The sequence below is a fragment of the Bubalus kerabau genome, chromosome 4, assembly GCF_029407905.1.
Source record: "Bubalus kerabau isolate K-KA32 ecotype Philippines breed swamp buffalo chromosome 4, PCC_UOA_SB_1v2, whole genome shotgun sequence".
Taxonomy (NCBI): domain Eukaryota; kingdom Metazoa; phylum Chordata; class Mammalia; order Artiodactyla; family Bovidae; genus Bubalus; species Bubalus kerabau.
The window spans coordinates 23,695,574-23,713,936 of NC_073627.1; the positions used below are offsets into that span (position 1 = coordinate 23,695,574).

At 44.8% G+C, this 18,363-nt stretch overlaps 1 protein-coding gene across 4 annotated transcripts; it reads right to left on the reverse strand.

The window, feature by feature from the left end:
* Nucleotides 1-1,640: 1,640 nt before the first annotated feature.
* Nucleotides 1,641-18,277, reverse strand: CDC6 (cell division cycle 6). 4 transcript variants are annotated; one of them, XM_055575934.1, is made up of 12 exons: nucleotides 18,149-18,277; nucleotides 11,467-11,657; nucleotides 10,399-10,680; nucleotides 10,075-10,274; nucleotides 9,649-9,824; nucleotides 9,183-9,289; nucleotides 8,038-8,177; nucleotides 6,837-6,937; nucleotides 5,591-5,655; nucleotides 3,228-3,430; nucleotides 2,646-2,786; nucleotides 1,641-2,330 (listed from the first exon to the last, which is right to left on the reverse strand). In XM_055575934.1, the coding sequence occupies exons 2-12, from the start codon at nucleotides 11,642-11,644 to the stop codon at nucleotides 2,241-2,243; spliced, it is 1,683 nt and encodes a 560-aa protein (XP_055431909.1). In that variant the 5' UTR covers nucleotides 11,645-11,657; nucleotides 18,149-18,277; the 3' UTR covers nucleotides 1,641-2,240. The 4 variants fall into 4 exon arrangements, with proteins under 4 accessions (XP_055431909.1, XP_055431910.1, XP_055431908.1 ...); XM_055575935.1 differs by lacking the exon at nucleotides 18,149-18,277 and adding an exon at nucleotides 12,606-12,822 and having other exon boundaries at nucleotides 9,649-9,821; XM_055575933.1 differs by lacking the exon at nucleotides 18,149-18,277 and adding an exon at nucleotides 12,494-12,822.
* Nucleotides 18,278-18,363: the final 86 nt, after the last annotated feature.

Sequence of the window (18,363 nt, forward strand, 5' to 3'; positions counted from 1 at the left end):
ATAAATAAACCAGGAGACAGACACACACACCCCACCACCTTCGAGGGGAAGAATGTAGGTCAGCATCTCTGCCACTACTCCATGTGAAACGGCCTATGCTCCTGGCAGAAACCAGTAACCACAAGCCCAGCCCAGCCCCCTAAAAATCCCACCGCCTTCCCAGAGCTCTCAGCTTCAGCGAGAAAAGGACTTTCTTCCTGCTCTCAGTCTGCTCCCCAGCTGTCTGAATTACATTTAAGACTCCGCTGACAAACATACATCAGCCTGTGCTCCCACAAGGGCAGCGGAAGCCAAGCAGGGACTCGAAGTCAGCTTCACGCATCGTTGACGGAACCAACCCTGTTCCAATTGCTGAAGTCTTAAGAGCAGCAATGACCTAGAAATTGACAGTGGGGGGAGAACCAAAGGGAAGGAAAACTAACCAGTACACAGAAAACCCGATTTCCTAATTCCAGGGGAAAGGGAGAGAGAGGAGGTAGATGGGGGAAGAAATTTGGCCTCTTTGAATCTGCAAACGCGACCTTGGCTCAGTGCCATAGAGGATACACAGCAGCCCCAGTGCGAGTCAAGCCATGTTCCTGACTCCAGCCCGACAGTTAAGAGGAAGGCGCCAAGCCTCAAACACAGCGAGGTGGGCAGGTCGCTCCTCTTTGGGCAGGATCCTACTGTGGACACAGAACAGACAGCAGCTGCCCACAGTGTGGAAACAGACTGTAAAGCAGTCACGTCTCTTAAGGCTGCAGCATCCAATAAAACGTAATTTAAATCAAGCCTCGCATCTGTTCTCAATCCCATTCAGTCTCTGCTTTCCATCAGCCTTCGGACAATCTCTGCAATTATGCTCGTTAACCCTTATAGCCCCGGACACTTTCCAAGCTGCGAGGTATAGACCTGTGTTCTCCCCTCGCAAACTGACCTCAGAGGGAACAAATGCTGTAGTGAAGGAGTGTGAGACAGTCAGACTCCTGTCTACAGACCACGCTCTGCTACACACACTAGCAGGTAGTGTTCATTTCAGAGGGCTCTCTCTGTGTGCCCTCCTTCTATCCTGTACCACCTGCCGCAGCCCAGATCATGTTGCAAGGAGACAGTGGGCAGCATGAATGAAACAGTGGCCAACTGATCATTTGTCCACATATCAAGTTCTCAAACCCAAGCCATGTCAGGAAGGCAGGAGGCAGAACTCAGGGAGCAGCACAGACTTGGTCACTGGCTGTCAGACCATTCCTATCACACATGGTTTGCATTCCAAGCATATGCTTGAGTTATAAAAGTACAGCAGTCTCCCAGAGGAATCTTCAGTTTTTTTCCCCCCTTCCCTCAACTACCCCAGTCCCACACCTGCACTCCTAAGGCAGTCAGTGTTATCATGGTGCCCTCTGGTGTCCCCATCACAAATTGCCATTTAATGCCACTGGAAGCCAAACCCAGAAAAGCAGGGACTTGAGTAACCATGTGGATTAATTTATCTAAGGAGACTGGGAAAATGAGGTTCCAATGACAATCCAAACCCAAACGAGGGCATCTTGAAACAAGTGGCTTCAGCTGAGGACCGTGGGACGGTTTGGGGAGGAATTTTCACATTGCCTTCTGAAAAGTTTGAGCTCTCTTGAAATATGATAGCTGAAGAAAACAAAGACTGCAACTTGAAAATAAATATATTCACAATCTGTAGTCACATTCTCTTGACCACCCCCACAACCTTGGGAGTGCCCAGGAAATTCAACGAGTCTTTAAAATGTCGCAGTGCGGAAGTCTCTGCAACATAACACGAACACAGCACACTCCAAAAAAAAGATATCCTTTGATCAAAGTGTCCTCCGATCTCCACGTCAGCTGGCTTATTTGTCTGGCGTCTCCTTTTTCGTTCTGCTTCCTCTGATCCAAACGTTCTTGAAAATATACCAATGTTTGAGGAGACTAAGAAATCAATATATGAACTTTCTGCAGCACCCATCTGTATACCTGTAAGCATGTTGGTTAGGGTCACACTCAGGGTAGAGGCAATGAGTGTAATTAAAAAGGGTCTCCTTGGTAGTTTGTAATGCATAAATATAATAAAACTCAAAGATATAATTCTGTGCTAATAGTCACAAATCCATAGATTATTTTTTATCAGTTTTAAGTAAAAAAAGGTCACCTGCTTTCAGACCTGAGTGTATAAAGTACTAAAATGAAGACTCCATCGGTCTCTAAATGCCAGCTGGATACTTTCGGGTGGGGTATTAGTAGAAAAGAATTTAAGGCAATCCAGTAGCTAAGATATTTCCAACTAAAGCTTTGTCTTTCAGAGCATGCTCTATTTCCTTCTCTTCAATCTTCAGAGACACCTGCAAGGAAGAGAAAAGGACTTTTTGTGGTGGAGAACTCACAAAAGCCAAGTTTTTTTTACAGAAACCTTTACTATGTTAAACTTTTCTCGCAAGAGTCAAGCAAGTTAAACACTGCTTTTCCAATAACATGGGGGGAAAAAAATCGGATTCATTCTATAGCCGTATCTTCACACACCTTAAATCCTACCTAACAAACAAAAAAAAAGTGTTTATCTAATTGTGATCATTTTTAAATCTTTACTTTAGCAAAAATATAAGCTCTTCAAAGTAGGACAATTAAAAGCAATGTCACAAAGAAGCAGTTTGTTGTACCTTTGTGAAGCGGGTTTCCTTGTTTTTCTTTAACCCAAAAATGCCTCTGGCCTCCAAGAGACCGGAAAGTGACAAACACTCCGACTGGTCCACAGCTGCCACCTGCTGTTTGCGACAGACGTTACTGTAGGCTTCGTATAACTGGAAGGAAACAAGGGGCAACAAATGTCGTTTAACAGCCCTCTCTCTTCTAACTTTGTAATCTTTTAAAATAATGTAAATCTGGGTTTGCAAAAGAGTTATCTGAATACCCTAATGCTCTCCATTTTCAATAAAATCCTTGAAAATGCTTTCTGGAGGTACCGCCAAAAACCTACACTGTAATGCAAGGAGGGGGCTTCATTGTGTTTCATAGGGAGAGGCAGAAATAAAGGGGAGAAGATTAATGGTAAAGGCTCAACCACAGCCCAAGGGAAATAAAAGTCAGCTGCCTTTTACATGATACCAGTACTTATTCTCACCGTTAAAATCCATTTTTAATTCACATCAGCTGCAGCATCATAGGCCTTTAGGAAAATATCTGCTCTGCAAAGCAAATTCTCCTCTCCACCCCAGCTCCATCTGCTGAGATTCCTGACTAACCTTCCCCAGGGTGACCTCTTTGATTTTCAACCGCCTGGTCAAGAGCAGCAAAGAGCAGACCAAGATCTTCTGCTGGAGGGGGAAGGAATCTTGTGCTCCTTCTTGGCTCAAAGTCATTCTGTTTCCATCAACTTCCGAGATGACTTGTGATATGTGAATAACACCAACCCGCTTGGGAACCAGTGACTCAGAGGGTGATTTACCTATCAAGTAAATAAACCAGGATTAATTCGATTTTTTAAATATTGTATTTTTACAATTAAATATGAATCGAGACAGATGATACTAAGTTTTAGTGGAAGGAGAGGTTCCAGTTCTGTAACGAGAAGTCAAAGGATGAGACACAGCACGATCCTCAGGAAGATGCCAAAATGTGACACGACTTGGAAAGTAAGGTTATCCTCTTTCTGGGCAGAACGGTGAGCTGTTTCATCCTGTATGATGCAATTTAATGTCAAAAAGATGAAATCTACCTCACAAAAGAATAAGGACTAGACAGAGAACTAATGTAAGGTTCCTGATATCTCAAAGGCAAAGAAGGACAGAACCTTGAATCAAAGATGACTGGGCCTGGTCATTGATAAAGGCTGGAAAAATTACCTAATATTTCAAATCAAGTGAGTGGCTAAACGTGGACAGTCCTAAGTCCTCTTGATAGCCTCCCCAAATGACCTTTGAGGTTTGGCTCATTTGCCCAAGCCAATCTCCAGGAGAGCAACACTTGAGAAAATGTCATCGGATAGTTCAGCAGATAGCACCATCTCAGAGGCCGGAGGTTGGGAAACTGCCAAGGAGCCACAGAGGACTGTGGCCTCATTGTCTGGATGCAGGAATGGCAAGACGGAGGAGGATCTGCTCTGTAACAAACTTTGCCTCATGTTGCCTCATGTTACTTCCGGAGACCAAGTCAGTTGTCCCAGGAGAGTTTGCTTCGATTGTTGTTGTTTAGCCGCTAAGTCGTGCACGACTCTTTGCCACCCCGTGGACTGAAGCACGCCAGGCTTCCCTGTCCTTCACTGCTTCAATTCCATGATCACAGACAGGATGCTACCGAGGACTAAGCATACTGGAGAAACTGGAGTTCAGTGGTCAAGAAGCAGAATCTCACAAAGCTGAGAAGAATTCAGGTCTAGTCTTACTCCCTATCCAATGGCTGAGTCTCTTGATAACAGTTCCAAGAAGAGGTCACCTACCCAGCTTGTGTCTTAGTCTCTTCAATACTGGGACACCCCCACTGTGTCAAAAGAAGACCAGTTAGTGCTCATTGCTGGAAAGTGCCTTCTTTTTTTTTTGGCTGCACCACGAGGCATGTGGGGTTTTAGTTCCCCAACCAAGGATCAAACCCACACCGCCTGTGCTGGAAGTGCGGAGTCTTAACCACTTCCCTGAACCCACCAGGGAAGTCCAGGCAAGTGTCTTCTCATATTTAAAGTCAGTCTCCCTGTGGCCTTCTAAAGCCATTAAAGCTAACCACATCTACCAGAGGTTAAAATACAGGAATTAGATTAGTTTAATAATTTATGACAAGAAGTCACAAATTCTTTTAGTTCTGTGTGTGTGTGAGTGGTGCTCACCGGGCCCACTGACAAGCCTAAATGTTCCTGGTAGGGAAAAGGGAGTGATGTGAAAAACTGAAGAGAAACCAGCATCTAATCTGTGCACTGGCAAATATTACCTACTATCAGTCAAAGCACTGTTCAGCTACTTCTGAAATATTTTTATTAATCTTCTTTCAACAAGTTGATGATAAGGAAGAAACAATCAAATCAGACTGTTGTGTTTCTAAAGATTAACACTGGATATTAACCACAAGATATGCAGTTCATGGCCATTTTACATCCTCTATAGCTAAGAGGACAAGGCTGAGGGAAAGGAAAACTAATTTTGTCGTTTCTGTGAAAGCGTGCCGTTTACTGTAGCGATGCTATCTTTGTATCGCCACCCTCTGAGGCTTGTTGCAAGTCTAGCGATATCCCAAGCTGAACTAATTCTTTCCCTGTCTGACTCTTATTTCCTGGGCTTTGCTTTCACCTATATCAAGACCTAAAGTGCACTCGATATAAGTACCCAGAGAGACGCTGATCCAATCTTAGTGTCTAGTTTTCATTCCTAGGACTTGGAAAGAAAACCGACTCTGTCCCAACTATTCATGTAACACCCTGGAGAACCCACTTCCAGTACTGCGTGGCTTACAGCACTGGCAGGCAAGACTGAAATAAAGTAGATGAAACTGATGAAAAACACAGACACCCACACACAAATGGGTAACAGGATTTAACTATGCTCACCTCATCTTTCTATCTCTTTCAGAAAAGTAAAGCTTCTAATTATAAAGGAAGAGGGAACAGAGATAAACTACTCACATTCAGAGAGTGGTTTGAGGATAGTCTGACTTTTGACATCTGACTCGACAACTTCAATAGCCCTCCTGTAAAAAAAAAAAAAAAAAAAAAAATTTCTAGAGTTAATTTAGGCTGAGCCAAACCCAACACCACACCAAACCACCAAGCCCAAAAACAGGCACATTAACACAAAGCAACATGTTTTATAATTTTAAAACCCAAGAAAATTGGATTATGCCTCAACTCCAGGGGACTTAATTGCCTCGAAATAAATCATGGACCAGGGAATCCGAGAAACTTCAGCACTACTCAATTTCCTCTTATAGAGGCCGAGTAAGTCATCATACATTGAGCCAATGATAATATTTTGGACAAGGAAAACATGTCGTGGATAGAAGAGAGGACATGCAGTGTGGGTGACTGACTAAAGAGAGACAGCACCACCCATACACACCAGCCCTAAAAGAGGAGCCCGCAGTTATCTATACATAGGCTATGTGTAGGCTAAAACCACACCGGCCTACGTGACTCTTGCTCATAGCTGCAGTCTTCATCCAAGTAGTTTGCTGACTAGGAAGAACTTTCAAATCCAGGATCACACCATCTAGCAAGAGGAAGAGCTTACTCTCCCACTGCACTCTCCAAAGTACTTTGCCCACAGGAAGCCATGAGCCAGACCTGGACCTTCTGCATGGCAGCAGGGGGAGGTTGGACCAGCGGGCCAACACACCAAGTGTCATTTTAATGGCCCCAGTGTCCTACTGGGAAAGAAGAAATTTCATCAGTCAGCACAGAGGCTTTCCCCAGCAGGAGGGGCCAGGGGATGGGAAGGGGGAGAGAGAGCGGTCTGGAACATAACTATGGGGGACCACCAGCTGGAGGAAGGGGTGCTCACAAAAGCAAAGGAAGGGGCAAAAGAAGTCTCAAGGCAAGGATGGTTCAGGTCCATAAATAAACCTGCTTGAGACCAGCTAATGGAAAAGTAAACTGGAGTCTTTTTTAATACAAATGTAATTAACCAATCTATAATCACCACAGGGAGTGCCAGCAACATCTCATTTGTTTCTCCCTCTGTAGGTAATGGACTGATAATGTTTCAGACATTAACACGGTGGAAATGCAGAGCTCCCCACTGAGAAACAAGTCCTCCTTTCTGAACGTAAAAAGTGGAACGGAGCCTCTTAAGCCACATTCATTTGAGTTACACGAGACAATTAACAGCATTTCTTCTTTTTTAATAAAAGCGGCCAACAGTGCCATAACTCACCTGCAAATATCAAGCGCTTTGCGAACATCTCCCGAAACAGCAGAGACTTTGCGGGCGCAGAACTGAATGGCAGCATTGTCTAGGACCTGGTCATTAGATGCCTTTGGACAAGACACAGAAGTTTACAGTTGAAAGTACACAGCTCCTCTTCTGCAATTTAGGTCTCAGACATGAGTACTTTCACGCTTAATTCTAAACTTGATTGACCAAACTTTAGGGTCTAAAAGATGCCTTTTCTGCTTAGGAATGGGAATTTCATACATTGAAGCATTTTGTAGGAATGTGGTAGAGGTTCACAAAGGGGAAAAAAACAACTGAAACTTAAATTAGCAAAACTACACTATACTAAAATCTACTTGGTCAAGAGAAAGTGTTTTCTTGGTCCTATTTTTTTAGAAAATTTTTTGGCCAGACCATGAGACATATGGGATCTTAGTTCCCCGACCAGGGATAGGAGCTGTGCCCCTCCTGCATTGAAGTGCAAAGTCTTATTGAAGCTCAAAGTCTTAGCCACTGGACCGCCAGGGAAGTCCCAGGTCCTATTTTTTTTTCCTCTCTATTTCTTTTCGGCTGTGCTGGGTCTTCACTGCTGCGTGGGCTTTTCTGTGGTTGTGGCAAGCAGAAGCTACGCTCTAGTTGTGGTGCACGGGCTTCTCACTGAGGTGGCTTCTCCTGTTGTGAAGCACAGACTCCAGTAGCTGCGGTTGCCAGGCTCAATTGCTCCAAGGCTTGTGGGATCCTCCCGGATCAGGGATGGAACCCGTGTCTCCTGCACTGGCAGGCAGATTCTTTACCACTGAACCTCCAGGGAAGCCCCCTCAGGTCCTATTTTAAGACTATTGTGTGTGTGCTCGTCGCTCAGTCATGTCCGACTGTTTGCAACCCCATAGACTGCAGCCTGCCAGGCTCCTCTGTCCATGAAATTCTCCAGGCAAGAATACTGGAGTGGGTTGCCATTTCCTGCTCCATGAGACTATTAGAGAAGCATTTGAGTGACTCCTCTCTTATGTTTATTCCAATACTGAAGTACCCAATAAATGGAGCCATGGGTAGAAATTCACACAAAATGTTCTCACTATGGCCCAAAGGAATGCCTTGTTTAGCAATGCAGTCAAAGCAAAATATTTTAGAACCATTGTTAGGCTTCCCTTTCACAGGTGATACGAGGAACAGACACCTTGGTACAGTGCGTGGCACTCACCTGATGCAGTCGATCCTGCAAGATGGTGGCTATCTGATTTTTGGTATAAGGTGGGAAGTTCAACAGCTGTGGCTTGCATTTTTCTCTAGCTTGAAGCCTCGGCAGAATTCTGTCTGTGAGATCCAGAGTATTAGCAATACCTGAAGAGAAGATATGTAACACTTATCATCAGTGGTCAAATCATCCTAAAAGGAAAAATAAACCTTCTGAAAGCAGAATAAAATTTCTAGTCATAATCCAGCATTCCAATTGTTGCTTCCCACTCGTCCCCCACTCTCAATACTCATTAGGTAGGATGTACACAATCATTGAAGAATGCTTTTTTTTTTAAGTGTTCTTTATTTCTTGGCTGTGCTGGGCCTTCGTTGCGGCATGTGGGAAGAATGCTGTATTCAAATTAGGTTTAAAATTCTGACTAACAAGCAGGACCAGACACTCCCAAAATTGACTGTTGCTGAAATGCAGTATTATGTCATTTCTATTCAGAGTTAACAAAAATGATTTGATTAGTGAAAGTTAAAGTCGCTCAGTCGTGTGTCCGACTCTTTGCAACCCCATGGACTATATAGTCCATGAAATTCTCCAGGCCAGAACACTGGAGTAGGTAGCCGTTCCCTTTTCCAGGGGATCTTCCCAACCCAGATCTCCTGCATTGCAGGCAGATTCTTTACTGGCTGAGCCACAAGGGAAGCCCTGATTTGATTAAGTTCCCTATTATTTTATAATAACTTTCCTTTACAAAAAAATTCTTCTTTTATTTATTTTTATTTTTTTTTTGACTGAGCTGCACAGTATGCGGGATCTCAGTTCCCTGACCAACTCATGCCCCTACCGTGGAAGTGCGGAACCACTGGACCACCAGGGAAGTCCCTATAGTAACTTTCTTATTATAGTAAGAAAGCAGAAAGCTCGTGTAAGATAAAGTAATATGTGATAATTTCCTAGCAGTCTGGTGGTTAGGACTACTCGCTTTCATAACCAAGGTTCAATCCTTGGTTTGGGGAACTAAGATCCCACAAGCTATGTGGCACAGTGAAATTTCTTTTCAAAAAAATTTGTTTTTACAAAACAAAACTGATAAGCCGAAGAGATCTTAAAAAGAAGTCTTTAGAACCACCATGTAACATGAACAACAGAGCACTAACCAATCAGCACCAACCGAGAATTGCTTAGCCACGGCCATTCAAAGAGTGTGTACAAGACATCCTGCCCTCTGCTGTCCAGCTGATCCATCTCGTCCAGCACCAACACACTACAAAGAAACAATGAGGATCCATGTTCACCTTCTTAACTCTCCAATCTGTTTGATGTGGGCTGACTCTAGGTCACATTCCTACAGCTCAAACTAGTTTGAAGGTAGTCATCTACCCCATTTGGTAACATACAGCAATGAGCTTAAAAACATTTTCCCCCAATTTGAAATTAGAAGGGTTTTTTTTTTTTTTCTTTTCTTCTTTCCCTTTAAGCTTATGTAACTACCTCTCAGAGAGAAAATATAGGAAATGTTCTTTTGAGGAGTAAACTGATAAATTCAAGAGACAAGACTGTGAGTTTGTGGGCAACAGATCTCGGAGACTTTCACAAAGCAACATGCAACAGAGCAACGCTTACATCATGGGGCCCTTCTCTGTAGTCATATGGTTTTCCAGTCTCCTCATCATGTCCTTCCCAGCTGGCCTGGATACTTCTTCCTGACAAATCTCCTGAGCAATGGCTGGGAATACAGCCTGGGCACTCCTCAAGGACATGCAATTCAGCACGATAGTTTTAAAGCCTTTTAGTTCCTTCTAGAAAAAATGCAAACAGGCAAATTAGTTTGGCCTCAGATAAACTTCTGATGGAACATTAAGTGTCTTTGAGGGGTTAACAGCATAAGAAAATAAGCTCCACTTTCATTTGGAAAGATTTTGACAATGAAATTAAAAATGTCTTATTTGGGGGAAAACTGCAATCCCTGAAGTACTTCCACTTTTTCTTAACCCTTAATAACCAGATGTCATTTTAGTAAGAGCATCATAATTCAGACTCTCAATGTACCTTGAGGTCTTGCAGAATTCGGCTTAAGCAGGCAGTTTTTCCAGTTCCAGGAGCACCAGAAAGATAAAGACTTCCAGCTTTTTTCCCACAGATGTGCTCCCTTAGGAAATTCCTGATGATATCCATCTCCTTTTCCCTGGCAGGCAGCTGATCCGGGACAGCTGTAGTCAGGACCTGTTTCGCTTGCTGGTAGCAAGTGCCTGTGCCAGACATGAAAGGACAATTAGACACAACAGAGGGGACTGAGAAGACCCACCGGCTTTCATTTGGAATCACCAGCCTTGGTTACGAGGCTGCACTAACAGCTGCCGTGAAAGAACCAACCTTCTTGCTTGAACAGTCTCAGACATGCAGATTCTTTCTCCGGCAGACATCTCTGCTCAGAATTGGTTGTGATGTCCTGACCTTTCGGAACTGAGGAATGTATTTTGTTTTGGTGAACTCTGGTGCGTTCTCTTTTGCTAGGAGACTTAGTTGTCAGCTGATTGTCAAATACCAATCTGCGTCCCTTTGACTTCTGTGAGCGAGGGGGACCATTCTCTTTCTTGCCTTGCTTTGGTGGAGAACAGGGAGATAAACGGGGAGTGTTGCACAGGTTGTCGTCACCTGAAACATATTAAAATCAGAATGGGTCACTCATAGCAGTGGACAGTAAAAGGACTTGGAAAGATCTCTGCATCCACCCTTCAAAAGGGGGATGAATTTCTACTGGGGTCAGAATCACCAAAATAAAATGCCTCTTAGCCAGAAGCAAACATCGGCCACCAGATGGCACCACTGAGTCTTCCTAGTTGGTGGCGGTTTTAATGGGAGGAAATTCTAGGATTGCTCTAAAACAGGGCTTTCCAACCTTGGCATCATTGATATCTTGGACCAAATAATTTTTCATGGTGGGGGACTGTCCTATGCACTGCATCACAGTGAGCAGCATCCACCGCCAGTGGCATCCATCCCCTCAGTTATGACAACTAAAAATGTCTCCAGGTACTACCAGATCACCCCTCATTAAAAATAGATGCGCTAAAACAAGAAAGGGAAAAAAGAAAACAAAACTTAAAGAAACAAGAAAGGATTATCAACCACAAGAATTGTCACCTGTTTCTCATAATTTCACAACCACTGAGGCAAGTTTCAAAATACTATATAACGAACAGTGACGCTGACAGAATCAAGTTCAATATTAGGAACTGAAGGTCGGCCCTATCGAGTAGTTCAGAAAGCGATTTCAAAAGCAGCTTAACTCTGAAGTTCAGTAAGCAACCATTCTGAAAATAACCAAAGGGAATAGAATCGTCTTACTTGTACTCAGAAAGCTGTTTCAAAGTCATCCTATTATTAAGAAAGAGGTTGAGAGCTACCGGTTAAAAAGTACTCAAACAATGGCTATCTTACCCAGACGTTTTCTGGGGCTAAGAGGCAGAATTTTTGCGCAAGGAGAACGCAGGATAGCCTGGGCATTTGTCAATTCTAGTTTGGTGTCACTGGAGCTTTTAGCTTTGTCCACTGTCCGAGACGGTTTCTTTTTTGGAAAACTGATTGTAGCCTGTGACTGGGAGCGGGTTTGAGGCATGATGGCAGCACAGCTGGGTACAAAAAAAGGAACAGGACATCCAGTCAATATGTAAAAGTGAAGGAAAAATAATTAACATGGAACTTAAACCAATGATCAACACTCATTTCATAATCAGATTATGTTGTGACAATATTTTAGCATTTAATTCGGCTTCATATCCAAATCTATGCAACAAGAAATACCTTGTCTACCTACTACACATAACAGGCTGCCATAAGTTTTTTAGGTATTTACTCAGCGTCCCTTGTGGTTCAGCTAGTAAAGAATCCACCTGCTATGCGGGAGACCTGCATTTGATCCCTGGGTTGGGAAGATCCCCTGCACAAGGGAAAGGCTACCCACTCAGGTATTCTGGTCTGGAGAATTCCAGGGACTGTATAGTCCATGGGGTCGCAAAAAGTCGGACACGATTGAGCGACTTTTACTTTCATTTAAGTTTTACAACCATTTTAGAGGTAGGTACTATTATCCTTTTCTTACTGATAAGAAAACTGAGAGGCAGTGAGGTCCAACATCATAGCAAAGTAAGATATAAGACCAGGTATTCTGGCTCCAAAACCCAAATTTTTAACCACTCAAGCCATGCAATAAGAAGTTGATCTTAATTGGCGCCTATAGCACTTCTAATTCTCTAGCTCCAGGCCCGGAGTAGACCATTATCACCACCTTAGCGCAGCAGCCTCCCATACTTACAGGCTTCCCCCAAGCCCTCAGTTCCTACTCCGCCCAACCTCGGCCCCACATAATCCCAGATGCTCGGGGAACATCGCCCTCCTATCGCACTCAGCACAACTGTCACACCATTCCGAGGGTGCATTCTTCGCTACCCGACCCCGACCTCATCACCTTCTGGCTATCTGAGCTCTCCTCCCGCGGTCCTTGCCCCAGGCTCTCACAAACTCCGCCGCCCCCAAGGACCCGGGCCTCCTCGCCTTTCCACCATACAGGGCTGCGTCACCTCAGTGCCGGCTGTTCCTCACGTCTCCGGCAGACAACTTTAGGAACTGTCCACGACAAGCTGCTGGATAAACCCCACACCGACAGGAGCAAAACCCAGCCACGCTCGCGCCAAATTTGCACAGCCGCAGCTTTCCCGACTCCCGCCAAAGCCCGGCCACGCTTCTGATTGGGTGTCGCCAGAGCGCCGCGCGCGCCTTGGAGCCAGCCCCCTCCTTCACAGCCAATCAAGCCGGAAGGTATACAACCAATAAGAGAGCCCCAGGTCTTAGCGCCACCGTGAGGCCACGCCCACAGATCAGTTTACATCCGGGGCCTCTCCGGAAAGACGCACGGTTGCGCCGGGGCCGTGTGAGTCCGGCTGGCCGCCTCCCCGCGCCCCCCCCCCCCGCCCCCGCAAAGCCCGGCGGGAGATGTAGTCTTTGCAGCTCGCGACTGTATTCCCAAGCCCTTTTTTGGTTCTCGATGCCCTTTCTCAATGTTGCACGTACCCCTTTTCATTATCCTAATGGGCTAGACCCTGATGCTGGGAGGGATTGAGGGCAGGAGGAGAAGGGGACGACAGAGGATGAGATGGCTGGATGGGCATCACCGACTTGATGGACATGAGTTTGAGTGAACTCCGGGAGTTGGTGATGGACAGAGAGGCCTGGCGTGCTGTGATTCATGAGGTCGCAGAGTCAGCCACGACTGAGCGACTGAACTGAACTGAACTGAATGGGCTAGATTTTCAGAGAGATACTACATAATCAGTTAATCAGTTCAGTCGCTCAGTCGTGTCCGACTCTTTGCAACCCCGTGGACTGCTGCACTCCAGGCTTCCCTGTCCATCACCAACTCCCGGAGTTTGCTCAAACTCATGTCCATTGAGTAGGTGATGCCGTTCAATCATCTGATCCTCTGTCATCCCCTTCTCCTCCTGCCTTCAATCTTTCCCAGCATTAGGGTCTTTTCCAATGAATCTGTTCGCATCAGGTGGCCCAAGTATTGGAGCTTCAGCATCAATCCTTCCAGTGAATATTCAAGATTGATTTAAGATTGACAGGTTTGATCTAACTGCAGTCCAAAGGGATTCGCAAGAGTCTTCTCCAACACCACAGTTCAAAAGCATCAATTCTTCAGCACTCAGCTTTCTTTATGGGCCAACTATCACATCCATACATGACTACTTGGAAAAACCACAGCTTCGACCAGCTAGACCTTTGTCGGCAAAGTAATGTCTCAATACCTAACATTATTTGGGCAATTCTGGGTGCCAGGTTTGATGCCAAGCGCTTTACTAATGCTCAACACTGCAAGGCACAAAGCAAATCAATCCGCTGAGGGTTAGAGGTCACAAAATTTTTGGTGGCCTTGAAGGGCCTAGGATCATTATTTGATACCAAAGTCAGTTTCTTTGTAAAGTTCTGCATAAATAACACTGCACTTCATCACATTAGCCCCCTTATTTGTGTTTCAAAGATGAGAAATAGGGCCAGGCCTTTGCTTTTATTTTGTTACAGATAAGAATATGATATTCTGTGTACCGTTCCATCACTAGTCCCATTGATCCACACAATGTGGGGAGTGGAGAGAATTATGGCCCCTTAATTTAAAAATATTTTTTAATGGCTAAACACAAGGGTTTCAGGACCAGAGACCTCTATAGAAGAGGCAAGCTGAGCTTTTAATGAAAAAATATAAATTAGAGCAGTAATTTACAGGCCAGCTTCCAAAGCTAATAACCCAGTTAAGCCTCAGGTGCCATTAAAAACCAGAACCCAATTCTAGGTGATGGTAAGCATTTATCTCTCATCCTTCTATATCAAATGAAATACAGCAATAAAACCAAGTAATAGGAAAACAACAATATTACAATCAAGTTAGTTGTAGTTGATTCATATAGGGTATAAAAGCCAATACTTATGTGTACGCCAGGCTTTGAGCTCTGGTATTTTACCTATATCACCCTATTAATTCTCACAGGAACCCCATGAAGTTGGAATTATCTCCATTTCACTAATATGGAGACAGAAATAGAGAGGTTGAGGAGATGTGCCCAAGATCACACAACTAGTGAGTGGAAGAATTGGAATTTGAACCCAGGAAGTCTGAAAGACCAAACTCCTAACCACTTAAAACATCCAAGGAGTAATAGAAAGTCAAAGTCGCTCAGTCATGGCCAACTCTTTGAGACCTCATGGACAAAACAGTCCATAGAATTCTCCAGCCCAGAATACTGGAGTGGGTAGACGTTTTCTCCAGGGACTCTTTCCCACCAAGGAATCAAACTCAGGTCTCCCACATTGCAGGCAGATTCTTTACCAGCTGAGCCACCAGGGAAGCCCAATAGACAGATGCAGGTTCTATAGCAGAGAGAGGGCAAGGGAACACATTTGAGGAAGGCTTTCTAGGAGATGAAAACTGCCACGAATGAAGGGCATAGGCTGCCACAAATGGAGGAAGTGTTACCATAGGATTGAGCCTTTTTTACCAGCTGGTATTTCTGATCTCTTAATAGGGCAATAGAACCTAGGAAGCAACTTCCACTGTTGATATTTATTTCTATAACCTGGGCACCTAAAAATTGTCCTTCATAACCAATGGTAACAAGTGCCCAGCGAGCTTTTAAGGGATGGTGGTGAACAACCTACCTATCTTAATTACAGAGGGAGCAGAAGCAGCCATGAGTACTTAATGTGCATACTGGAGCCTATGGAAGCATCCACCAGGAAATACAGCACAGGTCCAAGAAAAGCCTACAAGAGTCAGGGACTATGGGGAAGCAGGCAGAGAACTGCAGAATGTCCAGACTGAAAGGTCTCTGAAAGGATACCTACTTGACGCTTTCCCTTTCCAGTACTCCAGTAGTTATGATGAGATACCATCATAATGTTTCTTGCTTCTGTGCCTCTTCTGTGCTGTTTCCTATGTCTGGAATGCTGCTCACCATCCTTCCCTGGCTAATTACCATAAAGACTTAGTATATCCCTCATAGGTTTCTCCTGGTGGCTGTCCTGCTCTCCTGCTAGACTGTGAGCTCCTTGGAGGCAAAGACCATGTCCTATTCATCTTCATACTGTCGCTGTCTGGCACAGAGCTAAAATATGCAATCAGTGCTTGCTGAATGAATAGGAAAGACATTCCTGCCAAGCGGCTATCCATCTTTTGCGTGAACATTTTTTTGTGGTCAGACAGCATACAGTCCTTTAAATCTCACACCCCCCTAAACCTAGGAGTGGAGAATGAATTATGTGTAAAATGATCCAGACTGGGCTCCAGCGATGTCAGAGACAAAGCATCTCTCCATCGTTATCCTCCAGGGTGATGAGGATCCTGAGGTTGACATTTTAGTCCTTTTAACTCGGTCTGCAGAGTAATAGGGAGTCAGAGGCAGGCAGCTTCCTTAAAGTAACTTGCAGTTTGTGGCTGGGCTGGGTCAGCAAACACTGAAGCAACACTTTCGCCATAAGCGGCTATGCCTCAGTAATAATTAATGTGGGACAGACTAGTGTCCTTATCACCTGCTAATCCACACACAGTATCATGGGGGAAGGAATGAAATCACACAGGAAGAACCTGTCTGGCATCCTTTTGTAAGTCTGTGCGCATGTCTTTGTGTGCACTGGTGGGTGTGACTAGCAATACCATCCCAAAAGGACAGAGAAAGCTGATAGGAAGTTAGGAAGTTAAGGGTCATTTAGGCAACCTCCATTTGAGAGCTATGCAAAGGCACAGGAGGAACAATTACATCAATAAATAGGTAGTTTATTAATCATATTAATAACAATGATGAATCAAAGAATCAAGAATTCGGCCTATCTGGCAAATATGGATGAAAATGAAAGGAGGCCCTTTTTCCCCCCTCACTCCCTCCCCCCATAGGTTTTTATATCAAAACTCTGCGAGTGACTCATCCACACACCCGTTATGAATCAGTCCAGGAAATAATTCCAAGACCTCTGCTAGTGATTAAAGTACAGGTTAAGCTCATTAAATCTGTGGTGATTATGTCAGCTGACCACAGTAAGCCGAGACTGGTTCAATTTCGACACCTGAAGTCAAAGTTCAAGGAAGTCAGCTAAGATTTCAACTTGAAAAGGACTGAAGGAGAAACGCCAACATCCACATAAAAAACCGACACACACAGTCTGTATTCTGTCCTCACCTTTTCTTCACACCTCACTGTGAGAATCTACCATGCGTACAGGCGGAGAGAACCATCAGGGACAGAGACAAGGCCTGGGGGATCTCCTTGGGCTCCCTGAAACCATGGGCCAAGGGGAGTTAGGTGGCAAATACAAATAATGACCAACTCTCAGAATCACCCGGTAAGCTTGGCGAAGTGGAACTGTGAGTTTCCAAACACAGCAGGAGGGGAGGAGAGAAAATTCTCAGGAAGCTGCAGATGCTTATGTCCAAGTGAGTGTTTCTACTGTTTCAAGGGGACCTGGAGTCAAACCATGACACCCCCGAGACAGCAGACTTCTTCCCACTCTCTGCCACCACTTGCGGCAGTAAGTATCCCAGACACGAGTACACAGTTTGCAGGGTTTTTGTGTTTGTTTTTAAGCAAGGTTTAATTAAACTGCACGGCATCCAGAAGAAAGAAATGTACCAAAGAATCCAACCTGAGACCAGATTACACATTTGGGGGGGGAGTGGAATCAATGCTAAGTTGGGGAGGGAGTACTGTAATCAGAAACGCCAAAATAAATCATACAATAAATTATTTTTTAAAAAGAGAGAAACTGATCAACATGCAAAGATGGACACGCACATACATACACACACTCTTCACACACGTTGCTCTAGTCTTGTATTCAGTGTTGATGAGGGCTCCCGTGCTGGTTGCCATGGGAAAAGACAAAGGTTAGACATGAGAAGAGAAGGCTCAGCCCCTCTGCCACCAGTGGAATGAGGTTCACGACAGTTAAGAGAGGGAACCCACTCACTTGTCAGAAACAAGAGTAGAAAGAAGGAAACAGCAGTTTATCAAGGAAGATTTAATTGCTTCAAAGAGGGACAGAGGAAGAAAGCACAGAAATCTAACACAAGTAAAGGCACAATGAATGTGGAGTTGAATGGAACCAAACCCTTCCTTCGGTTAGTTATCCTTTATTTTGTTTTTGTAAGTGTTTTGAAGGTGGTTGTCGTTTTGCTTTATTCTGCTTTTAAGAGATGAGTCCTGAAGGCAGAGTTGTAATGCCTCCCATTCCCTAAGTTAGGGTGGTGCCCAGAGAACCACCATGACCACGTGGAGCTGGGGACTGAGATTCAACAGGGAAAGAAAGCCTACAACTGGAATGTCAGGAATCTGATCTGTAGTTCATTGTAGCTTGGGTTTCCAGAAGAACAGACAGCTCAGTGTAGTGCCATCAAAGAGCCTCAGCCGCCCTTTACTCCACCCCCAGAGCTTTGCAGAAGGGAAGGACCCTGGAGTCACACTCCTCCCCCACTCCCATAAGCACGCAGCCTACAGATTATTTCAAGTGATCAGGAGAATTAAAACACACCCCAACCCTGAGTTGCTCTGTAGCAAGTCTATTTACAATTTTCTCTCACCTCTCCCTGGAGGTGAGTCTGGGTTTCAAGCTGGGAAGGTATGGGGTGAGGGGATGCCCCCAGTGCAGTGGCCAGTCTCCTCGCCTCCACCAGCTGAGAGAGCTGGTATACTTTCTGGAGGCCGGAGCCTTCCATCTGTTGGTGGGAAAACCTGAAATGCTCTCGCTCAGCGGACCCAGGCGGTGAAACTACTGGGGGCGCTGTGGCTGGAGGAA